Source organism: Nipponia nippon, unplaced genomic scaffold, assembly GCF_047370975.1.
Source record: "Nipponia nippon isolate SJK-2023a ecotype South Korea unplaced genomic scaffold, ASM4737097v1 scaffold_3, whole genome shotgun sequence".
Classification (NCBI taxonomy): Eukaryota; Metazoa; Chordata; class Aves; order Pelecaniformes; family Threskiornithidae; genus Nipponia; species Nipponia nippon.
In genome coordinates, this window is record NW_028262347.1 from 112,787,669 (window position 1) to 112,800,004 (window position 12,336).

At 43.4% G+C, this 12,336-nt stretch overlaps 1 protein-coding gene across 9 annotated transcripts in view; it reads right to left on the reverse strand.

Annotated features, from left to right (window-relative positions):
- The window catches only part of SH3PXD2A (SH3 and PX domains 2A), a 273,771-nt gene that overhangs the window by 16,715 nt on the left and 244,720 nt on the right, over window positions 1-12,336 (reverse strand). For all 9 annotated transcript variants that reach the window (XM_087765178.1, XM_087765179.1, XM_087765176.1 and 6 more), the window contains 2 exons: window positions 6,188-6,305; window positions 463-797 (listed from right to left, as the gene is read on the reverse strand). In XM_087765178.1, coding sequence (XP_087621304.1) covers window positions 463-797; window positions 6,188-6,305 — 453 coding nt within the window. The remainder of the gene's footprint in view (window positions 1-462; window positions 798-6,187; window positions 6,306-12,336) is intronic.

The window sequence follows — 12,336 nt, forward strand, 5'->3', positions numbered from 1 at the left end:
ATAGCATCTGCATTTTGCAGATGAAGTAGTAAAAACATTATAGCAATTTGTCCCCAGGAAAACAGCAGAACAAATGCAAGAGAAGACATAGGCGGTCTCCTTGACTTTAACACAGCATCACGTCATCTGCATTACTGGGGGCGGGGGACACATTTTAGTGTTTAAAAGGAAAAAAATAAATCTTCTCTGGGAAAAAGAAAAAAGTAAACACAAACTGGCTAAGATAAAGAAAAACCAGCCAGCCCTTGTATAAAGTGAAATTAAGTTTTATCAATACTAAAGAAAGACCATGTCCTGGAGTCCCTGAAGATCTACAGACAATGCAAAGATCTGCTCGTGTGGACTCAGCTACAAGGTCAGGACATATGGGACCCTTAGCTGACAGGCAATGCCAGTCCTGAAAGGTAGAAAACAAGAATTCATTGCAAGCTAGTGGAAACCCAGACTACTTTACTGCCTTACTTATTTGAGCTCTTTGTGGTGCTATCCTTGCTATGGCTGGGGATCCCTGGGCCAGTTTGGAAGCCTGCTTATCTGGAGTCATCATGGCATTGCCATTAGAGTCATTGCACAGGATGGGCAAACTGATTTCCTTCTTGGTGATATGGGTTTCTGCAGTCTCATTTTCTGCTTGAGTTTCCTTGTCAGTGGATGATTTCTTGTTCAGCAGGTTACTGATCTCCATGATGTTTCCTATGATTTCCACTGGCCCAGTTAAGTTCTTTTTCCTAGACGGGAGATCATCTTTAGCCTTCTTCAGATACGAAGCTGGGGCCCAGCCCTCTTTGCCTAGATACCTGCAGATGCAAAAGGAACACCATCACATCAAACACAGCCTTCTCATGCATTTCAGGTATAATAGCAAAGGCAAAAGTGATGGATGATAACATAAAACAAAACTTGTGATTCTCGGATAAGCTTTTGTGGTCCCTATTCATTTATTACCTATTGATTAGACATCAGCTGACATAGCAGTGAACTGTGGACTGCTGTTAAAAGCCACTAATCATCCTAAGAAAGGAGTCTCTCTGCGTAAGAAATACAGTTACTCACAAGGCAAAGGGCTTCACCAGTTTGTTTTATGCCACGCTTAGACAGTACTAGGCAAACTCCGCTTTTTTGCTGTATGGGAAAATACTAACTAGCGAGTAAAATATTTTAATAGTTTTAATACTTCCTAGTGGCAACGCAAAATGGAAAAGGACTAAAATAAAGGTGTACAGAGCCCCTATGTCTGCAGTTTATAAGGCCCTTGTGCAAGCCTCCACGCTCGCAATTATAATGAACACTGCCTCTCCTCCCATAACTCCCAGTCCTGTCTGATCAGCTTCTGTTATGGAGAATATGGGACTCACACTACTGCAGCTTCCTCTAGCACTGCAAGACTGAGAAACAATTTGACTAAGGAAAAACGGCTTTGATGGAGACTCACTTTCCTGAACAAGCTTGGGGCTATTTGAAGAAATAAACTGGGAAATCTGAAGAGACACCTGAATCAAGTGTCTGTTCCTGGAGCACCAGCCTGAGCTGCTCATGCTACGCTTCAAACTGAAGTCATTCTTCCACAACTGGGCTTTTGGGAAGATGGTTTTTCTAACTCCTGCCATTCCTAACACCTCAGCAGGGATTTCAGATTACAATCAGACTCCAGGGAGGACCACATGGATGAACTCTGCTTTCCCTAATGAAACCCTAACTTGCTACAGAGTGAGTCACTGAAACCCTTCTCTCTTTAATCTCTCAAGACACCCAAAACAGGCGCTTGAACCGTAAGTGGGAAAGCAGGCACCATTAAAATCCTGGTGCTCAGGAAATCTGCAGGAAATACGAAGGTTAAAACAGTAGGACTCCAAGGGTCTTTAATGAAAATGGAGACTCATTAGACAGCAGAGGTAGGAGCTGGGGAAGCGGGGAGGGGAGAACATCAGCATATCATTCCCTGGCAGATGAGCAACTTGTACAAAAGCAAATACAATTGCTGTACTTCTAGCAATGACCGCAAGGACCTTTCTGTCCAAAAATCTTGCCTTTTCCTCCCCTCCCATCTAGATCAGCCAGAACACTAGAGATGCTGCTTCTCCCTGGGTACCTGCCTTCTGTCACACATGAAGGCAAAGATAGGGGATCTCCCCTGCTCAGAGAGTTTAGCAACAAGTTTTTCCAAAGATTCTGGTGTCAAAGGAAACAGCTCTGAGCTTTGTTTGCCATATGGAGACTAACAAGAAGTAGCAAAATGTTAATGACTTGATTTGACTTCCAACAGATACACAGCATCCACCCACCTGATACTACATCAAGATGCAATTTGGATCTATTCAGTCCTGTCCCCTTTGAGGCTTTTCTGATAAGCCTCAAACCAAGCCAAAAAAAGGAAAAGAAGAGAGGCCTCAATATGGGCCACATCCCCTACTGTGGCAAGGCATCTCTCAGTGCCACCTTCCAGCCCTGAAGACTTTTGGCTTCATCCCCTTTTGCAGTAGATGGCCCTTTTGCAGAGCTACTGACTAATGCTTTCTGCTGTCTGTGCATCAGGGATGTTTTTTCAAAGGACATTTATAACTTTACATGATCTGGAGATGTAAAGGTTTGTCTGTGAGAAAGCCACACTGGCCAATGCACTGAGCACTCCAGTTCCAAAGGTTACTTTCAACAGAGCTTGATTGTGCAAAATCAGCAAGAAAAAACAGTTTACATCCATCTTAGTTTATGGGAGACTTAACATGTTTAAGATCAGAAAGGCAGCCACAGGCAGGTTCTGTACTAGCTCGTTAGTTCTCCTGCCAACTGTACGTATTTGGATCAGCCCATATAACCCCACTGCTTCAGACACCTCTGATCTCACATAGTTTCTCCCAATGAATAGTAGCAGCAATAGCTGGACAGTTAATAACTGTAGGCATCATACCCTCAGTAGAGAGGCTATTGCTGGTTATTTCTTCCTGTGAGTCAGTAAATTCAATGTGAAGTTAATGCTGAGCAGTAGTTGCCAGGAACTGCCAATTTATTTGTGCAACATCACAAATAAAAGCTACTTATGTAAGTCAAATATGCTTACTTACATTTTTCACCGTAGTCCTAGAATTTGGTAATCTCAAAGCCCTTTGCAAACATCACCTTAGAAGACTACTTGATCTCCCCATTTTATAAGTGAAAGAACTAAGGCAACTGCTAATCAGCTTCAGAGAAGTCCTGAACCGGTAACGATCTTCATTTCATGTCTAAGAGTTGAACCACAAGTATCCTTCCTTCATTTATATTCACAACCTACTGGAGACATTTCAAACTCCATCCTAGATTCCTCCTCATTTCAGCGCCACTAACACCTCCCAGCTGCACTTCATTCACACAGGCTGAGGCTCAGAATGAATGACAAAATGAAGATGGAGGCAAATAACAAAAGCTTTACTTAGCATTTTGCTCCTTACTTGGCCTGCAATCCACTTGGGCACCATGAGATTACCTCCAGGTGACAGTAACTGATACAAAGATCTAAACAATGGATGCTAATGCCAGCTGTGATCATACCAGGAAGCATACAGACCCACTGAACTCAGTAGAACAGTAAGAAGGATCCCAGGTTGGAGCCTTTCTTTCACTTCTCCAGAGTCCCATTTTTTTTTTTTTAAAGTAATAATGCACACAGGGCAAAATAAAGGAAGACACCAATATTGCCTCTAGCTTCTACAGCACTGAATTGGGAGGGTCGCAGAATTAGGTGCAGTGATTTGGTTCCTCGGTGATTCCAAAACCCTCCCTGTTTATATTACATGAAGGAAAAAATGGATTCAAACCATAGGAATGTTAAAAAAAAAAGTCAGAAGTGCCTCTGTGAGTCTGAGTCTGAAAGTCACATCTGCTTTCCAGCTCCAGAGCGCTGGAATTATTCCAGAGGGAAGCAAACTAGGGGGAAAAAGAAAAAAAAAAAGAAAAAAAAAAGAAAAAAGAAAGAAAAGAAAAAGAAGGACAGGAAATGAGGATCAGCACATGGCCAGGAATCTGGGGAAATTACATATTTAAGGTGGAACAACCTAATGTCTTTAAGGTGGATTCCATTTGCAAGCTGCTGGATTTGTTTTTATTTCTACACATTGATGTGTGTGTTCAGTCCCTGTTACCCAGCCCAGCAGACAACAAGGCAGCAGGATTCAACTGCAGTCTCTTCCTGCTCCCTCTCCCTCACACTCACTGCAGGAGAAGGAGTTGCTCCTTTTAAGGCACTCAGTACTCAGAAAAGCATATTTCTGCAGAAGAGGAATCCTTTTCTGAGTGGTACCTAACAGTATTCAGAGCAGCTTAAGTCTAATAAACAGCACAAGAAGTTGGAGATCAGCTACCCAGGCTGCAAAGGACCAGCTTGCAGGGATGGATCACCACATCAACATTTCCAGAAGTGTTGCCCATGGAAAAAAAACCAAACCCAAACTGCTTCTAAGAGCAGTTTAATCCTCCATAAAGACTGCAGCACAGTGCTCCAGAGCAGCAGAGAGGATGCTGGCTGACACCCAACACACTTGTCACACACATATGGGGAGCACCTAACCCACCTTTCAACAAGAAGAGGGGTTGCTCAACTCAAAATGTCTCTTACAAAAAAGAGCCAAGGGCATGCTGCATTTCCCAGCTACCACAGGGTGGCTGGGGCATCCACTGTCCTTCCAGCAGATCACCATGAAGAAGCCACTTAAGCCACTGCAGCAAGTGTCACTGTCCACCAGAATGCACTTCTGCTATATAGGAAAATGTGTGTTTTGGGTTCGCCCAAAGGAGTGTGTGAGGAAAAGGGGGAAAAAAAAAAAAAAAGAAATTCTGCTTATTTTAGAACTGTTAATACGGCAAGGGGAGCCTACAGTAGTAATAAGGCTGCATTTCAGAGGGAGAATACCAAAATAAACTAAAGGTGTCTTGCAATGTTTCTCCTCTCAGAAAACCTATGTGCTCAATTCCTTTATCTGCAACTTTGGATTCCACTTCTGTGAATGATTAAAGGAGAAAAAAATGTGACCTGACCAAACCCAGGCATTTTTGAGTTCCTCCTATCTAGAGTGCCTTCCTGGCTCCACTGCTATCTTTATTAGCCTATTCTCTCTATGGGAGCATTAGATAGAAGAAAAAAAAAAAAAATCAGTTTTCTAAGTAAGAGACATCAAAAAAACCAGCAACATTGCTTTAGTCAGCATTTTCATAGTCCTCGTGCATAGCTGATAAATCAAGCAGAATTCAAACAAAAGCAAGTTATGGCTTGGGGAGGGAAAGGGGAAAAATAATCACTATAATTACAGGCTGAATGGAAAAAGATGACTAGATGAGATGTTTTGCACTGCCCGAGAGATAAGCTACCTGTTGTATCACATCGTGTTTAAAGAGAAGTGCGATGTCACAGCACTGCTGGATTCACACACAGATACAAAACAAGGGGCAGAATCATGAAAGACCGTGAACCTAGATGGAGAAAGCTCTCATTAAGTACTCAGCCTGACACCTTGTTTCACTATCTGAGACATATCTAACCTACATTCTCCCCATAAGCATTTAAAAAGGGGATTCTTAAGTAACAAGTCTCCTTTATGACTGCTGTTTCAAATACATAACAAAGTTTGATACACAATGATAACTTCACCTGTCCTTGGAATCCAGTCCCTCTACATTAGAAATATCTAATGTGGACAGGCAGAAATCAGGCAAATTAGTTGAAACCAGCGATAAGTTTGGAAAAGGGCTATAGCCAGCAAACTGATTTCTTTTATCCCTGAAAATAGCACTACCTGCCCCAAACAGCTCAAGAGATCACAGTCAGCCTTTCAGCATTGCTATAAATAGATTTAATCACGTTGCAGAATAACTCTTATACTGGAAGCACATTAAAATTACACACAACGGAAAGCCTTGTTAGGTCTCCACAGATCTTAACTCAGATATGGGCTTTTAACTTGAAGGAAGAAAAAAAAAAATCTATAAGTTCAAGAATTTCCCCACTGGAATGGTCCACAGCTTTTGCAGACACTGTAGCATTACTTTCATCACCACTGTATCATCTCAGCCTTTTCTTTACATTTCTTCAAGAGGCATTATGAATAATTTGGGCTTCCTTGCCCAGCCACAGAATTATTTAAATGCTAACATTAAGTGAATGATCAGAAAAGCTCATTGTCACAGGTTCTGCAGCAATCTGGCTGCATGGCTTCTTTACCTTATGTACCACCATCCTTCCAGGTTCTTTTGGATGACCTCCACGGTGACCCCTTTTTCGAACCCAATCTCATCCTTCCCCTGGCTGGCGTATGGCTGGATAGTGACATATTTCTCTTCTAGTGAGGGGAGAAAAGGCAACATCAGTTAGGGTCAGAATTAGTCCAGCTGTTTTTCTGTTCTACTTGCTTTTAAACTGTTATGCAGTGATTACGTGGAGCCATTACAAAAGGCGGAGCCCTGCTCAGGGGCCCACTGATTATTTATGCTGACGACATGATAGATAATCAGCCCCTTGCCACTACTCTGCTGCTGATAATCACAAAGTGTTTCCATGCCAATAATGACACAAAGTCCCCAGAGAGCTTCCCCCCTTCTTCCCACCCGTCCCCCCTCTCCAAGTTCCTCAAGCGGGTAAGGGAGAGGATTTGAAGCTGGACTTAACTCCCATACTGTAACTTGACAGAATCAACCCAGCTGCCAAAGCAGCCAAGCGTCACTGCAGGAGCTCCAGCCAGTTGGCTCTTCTGAACGCGCACATGGCTGCACGAAGCATTGTGTTACTGAAACCCGAGCCCCGCATCCCGAGAGGGACCGATCCTCCCCACTCTGAGGGGCTGGCCCATCACGCTGCTCTCCTTGCACCTCTCCGACAGTGTGGGTCTACAGCAATGAGCTTGAAACAGCATTAAAAAAGTGAAAAAAGAATGTAAGGGTTTTCCATTTGACAGGAGACCATACAGCATTGTGCATTCGTGGGTTGTGAAGTGCTTTGCAAACATACTCTTGGTGGACCTCCGTCCAGGGAAATACATGGGTGGCAGCGGAAAAGGAGGGCCAGAACTTCAGACATATACTTCAAAAGCACAGGCTAGGTTTCAAGTATGGTGTTCAAACCAAAAACTTAGCATCCCTATTCATCTCCATCGTCTATCCCCTTCCCTGCTGGGCAGAGGTGAGCAGACTTGCTGAAAGCAAGCCAATGAGAGGAGCAGAACAGACACTTTCTCAGCATCTTTCTCCACCCACCAGAAGTCATTTACTGTAGCATTTCCATCACGCTCAAGGTCAACCTCTGTTAGCTTAAAAAAAAATTACAAGTGGCATGGAAAACATGAACTACCAGCCTTGCTCTGCAGTGGCAGACACGGAAAGTGTTACCAAACCCCTCGCCTGAACCCAAGCTACAGTGCATATAACAGCAAGAGTTTCTGTAGCTACATCAAAGGCAGGGAAGGCAAGCAATAAAGTGCACCCCAACCGGCCTTCCCAGCACTTTCTACTGGCAGTTGCAACGAAGCACGGCCAGGAACAAATAGAGGGTTGTCAGTGCACAGGAACGGGCAGGAAATTAAGTGAATCCAGAGCTCCTGATCCCTGCAAAACAAAGGAGCTATGAAAAGGTTGCAGCAGCTTGAGGCAAACAGCCTTTTGGAGAGAGTGAAGCAGACCCAACCATCTGTTTGGTTTTGTGGCTCAACTGCATTTTGTTGCTGGGCGAAGCATGGAAACTTTAAACTGAAAAAAAAAAACAAAACCAAAAACCAAAACCAAACAACCCAAAAAAACCCCCAAAACCCCAAACCTTACTGAGACAAAGTAAGAAATAATACCTCAGAAAGGGGAAAACATGTTGGCAGAGCACCTGATGGCAGAAAATTCAGCAAAGCTGCATCTCTGAAGTCAACTTCCCTTGACAGGTCACATTTGGATCCTTCTAATTCTGACAGGGTAAAACCTGTCAAAACCTTTGCCTCCAAGAGGAAAATACTCCCTCCTGCTCTCCCCTAGGAGGGCTCCTTTAGCTGTTTTATCACTGGTAAGGAATTCCAGCTAGTTTGCAATTAGCACCATCAGGATATGACACCTTCCCCACAGAAATACTCTACTACAAGATGGGGCCTGACAAATGAAACCCAGCTAGCGAAACCTGGCTTCAAAGTCACAGGACAGTTTTCCTAGCTGTCTTTCTGCTCTGCGCGGTAAAGGCAGACTCATTTTTTCTCTGCTTCAAGTGACTGCTGCTTGGACGGCAAGACTTGCTAAGACTGTTGCTTAGAGCTTCAGTCTTGTGGCTTTCAATTCAAGACTACCACTCTTTCAGAGATGATCCTTCAGGTTATTCCTCCCTACACAGGGCAAGGGGAAAAAGAGACTGAATGGAAGTAGGCAGGGAAGAGAGAAAAAAAGTTCCTCCATGAAGCAAGACAACCAAAACAGTGTTAAAAATTCACTTAAAAAAGAGGGTCCTACAATGTTTTTGTTTAGTAGTTCTATTTTTAAGCCTACAGATCAAAAACAGGAACCCACCATTACAATTTCCCCTCACAAAGTGCTTTCACAGCATAAATTACAGCCATTTCCAAGATTACACACGTTTGGTTTCTTTCAGTGGTACAGGGGATACCACAAACATACATGAGGTTTGTAACTTAAACAGTATTCTGGAGATATGGGCCCCCTTGCAACCAAAGTGTAATTCTGTTTTGCTTCTCAAAGACTATCTCTATCCAGTGGATGTTTTGTATAAACCAAGATTTGCTGAAGGGAGCAGTGGAGCTTTCAGTGGATGTGTCACTTAAGAGGACTGATGTAACATTTAACATATCGGATTACTATTCGAGTCCTTAAGAGAAGATATTTGACACTTCATGAATGATACATAAAGTTACTGGAAAGCCTTAGCACAGAGGAATGGTTTAATGAGAGAATCAGCAGAGCATGAGCCAGTAGAAAGACACTGCTCTGAGTTACACTGACAAATCTGAAATATCAGGCTGGTTTCATTTAGATACTGTGACAGGCATTAGTATAAAACACAACTCTGTGAACCGTCCCAGACCTACCAAAGTTGTATGCCCAGATGTATAGAGAATATGAAAGTGCTTAATTTTGATTCATTAAGTTTTGACTTAACAATCACCAGCAAAAAAACGCAAACAAAAGTATAATTCGTATTCCCCAGCTGCAGCTTCCATTACATCAACTTCACCGTTGAGGTCAAGTGGGCAGAATAAAATTTACTACATGCTACAAAGCACATACATCAGCTAAATGGCTGCACTTTGGAAATAATAGGATGAGAGTTCTATTCCCCTTCAAGATCTACTGAAAATGGCATAAAGGCACCTCTGTGCTTAATGTGTGACACCCAGAGATCTGTTAATAGCTCAATTAGCCAACTTCACTTCTATTTCTTGACTTCTAATTTGCAGGTCAAAGATACCTTCCCCAGCTGAACTGAAAGAGGTACCTCTACTGGAAATTCAGCTGCACTAATAAGTCTGAACAGGGCATGCATGAAGAAGCAAAGCCTGTTTGGCAAAGAGCTACGATACAAGTCTGTCACACCATGCATTATCCAACTGCAAGCCACTTAGCTTGGAAGGAAAGGATTAGTACGTGTCATTCTTCCCCCTCACTGGACACAGACACTATTTAAAACATGCATAACAAGAATTTCTTCACTGTTTGGACGACCCAACTCATACCACCCACCTGTAGCTGTGCTCTGCCCAGCCCTCCCGGACACCCTGGCAGCCCAGCGCTCAGTCCGCTAGTTATTCCAAAACCTCACTTCCCTGTCAATCTTTCTCCTCCTTCCTTTTCTCCTCCCCAAAGGAAGGCAGGCTTCTCTAACTCTGGTTCTACCTAAAGCCTCCTGAAGAAAGACAGTAGAGGCTTGGGGCCAAAATATAGAGACAGATCTGGTGAATCACTGGGAAAACAGTGTGGACACCCGAAGACAGTTCCCATGTCCTTGTAACAGCCCACAATACCCCAGAGAGGGCTTTTCTAGCAACTGAGATTTCCCCCCAGCAAGCACAGCAGAGGTTGCTGCAGTCCAGCTGAGAGGTGTGAATATATACAGGACAAAGCATTTGAGCTGCACAATGCCTTGCATTACAGCTATGTATAGTATGTCATTTGTACAGATGTATGCAACCATGCCATTTTCAGCAGACCTGATATAAGGAAGCCAGTGGTATTCGAGAGTTATGGGTCACTCCTTCACAAGCCACAGACATCTTAATGTCCTTCCATGGCTGTTAGGAGAAAAAAAAATGCCAAATCATCAACACAGCCATTTTTCATCCCCTCCAGCAACATAACAGTGCTCTGCCAAGCTGAGACTTTCCTATACACAAATAGCTTTAAAACTAAAAAGCTGCTTTAAAGAACACAGTTTATGAACACACGCCTAGTGCTGTAGCAGCTCAGACCATTCCCTTCTTCCTTCGTCCTGCCTTGCACCCACCACCTCTCCTTGCACAGTTCATGGCTCTGCTGTGAGATGGACTTGAAGGCAACCTGACCAAGGAAAAGCTAGTATGACCCTAAGCCTAGTTTGGTTCACTGCAGATCTGCATGAGGGTAAAGGAGAAGGGAAGATGCTGGGAAAGGCGAGGCTGGTTCTTTTAGTGGTGGCACCGCAAACTCTGTGTAAATCTTCTCTCTGTACTAAGCCAGGCTAGTTTCCATGCAGCTTCACTTAATTTTGAGGAAGAAGGTCTATTTCTGAGACTGCTGGAAGCAGAGTCAAGGCAACCCATATGAAACTTGATCTAAAACCAGGCTAGGATAATTTAACAGTGCCCACACATCTTCTCTCACCTATTTTAAGATGCAACTTAATAAAGTGCAACATTTTGCATAAATAGGTTTTATAATACAACTCTTAAAGCATCATATGATTTACAGCAGAGCAAGATGACCTGTAGGCACCTTGGCAACACTTATCAAGTAGTAAAATGTCACCTTTGCAGCCACAGTGTAGTGGGGACAAATATTTCTTCCATCTCGTCCAGCCCGTTCAAGGGCTATGATACAAAATACTGGTTGCAGAAAAACTAGGGATGCTACATTTAACTTGTTAATGCCAATGACATTTAATTTTGGATAATGGCAGACCATGACAACAGCGCTTTGTGTTTTTTCCCTTTTGAGTAGGATTATAGCTTGTAATTAATGAGCCAGCAGATGTGTCCATCCCATTACACTCCCTTTAATCAGCACATACCCGAACAGGTTTTCTTTTGTCTCACCTGTTGTATTTCTGTCTACTAGTAAAAGGGGAATCTCAAAGAATTTTTAGGCATTGGGCATGGCATTTTCCATGTCAGGTGACCCACTAAGACACCTCTCCCATAGGAAAGACCTCAAAACAGCTAAGATGAAGCTCTATTCGTTCCTGAAGAAACTGTACCTAATTGTCTGACAGAGCAAGACACTGAACTTGACAGCCCATGAGGCTCCTCCAATCCCATCTGTCAAACCAGAATTTCAGATTTTACACGTGCGCTCGTGCACACACATACTACACATTAAAGTTATGAGGTGTCTTGAGAAGGCAACTTGGTCCCTCCCCTGGCTGTCTGGATTTATACTTACTGTCAGGTCAAGGAAAGCAGACCTACGGTTTTACTGCGTGAGTTGTAACGTAGAGCTTCAGTAGCGCTTTCCAAATCTTCCTTATTCAATCTTCCTGATTCCCTTGGCACTGGTTATTTCAGATTCCTCCTTGTCTATCACCAAGGTAACAGTTCCTTTCCCCAACATCTTCAAAATCCTCTATCACTGCTGCTCCTCACCGCTAGAGCGCTGATCTGGCCCTTCGACCTTTTTTCCACAGCCACTACAGCCACCTCCTGCCTCCTTTGCTTCCTTCCCAGCCTTTCAGCACACTGCTCTTGCCCAAGGCTCTTGGCACAGCAGCAGTCCGGTACTTCAGCCAGACTCCTACCAGTGTACACCCAATTCAGTTGTCCCATCTTGAATTTTCAATCCTGTGTGCTGTGCCTTGCTTTAATATCCTCCTACACACTCTCGCATGTTCTGCTCCCTTTGGATTTCCCACTCCTCGAAATCCTTTCATCTTTTCCCGCTCAGCCCCATGCCTTTCTTATGATGCCTCATCAACCTGAGCAGGCTGCCTCCTCCGTGGTATCAAATAACCTGAAACTCTCAAATCCTTCCTAAAATAAGCCTTACCTACTCTGATTTCCTGCCTTGCTAAGCAAGCTTAGTTTTAGTCCTTCTCTAAAAGCTTTTAAAAATACCAAATAAATATCACTTTCCACTGTGAAAAACCTTTTGGTCGAAATAAGATGCATGCCAAATTGCCACTTGCCCAGGCTCCTTTGATAGACA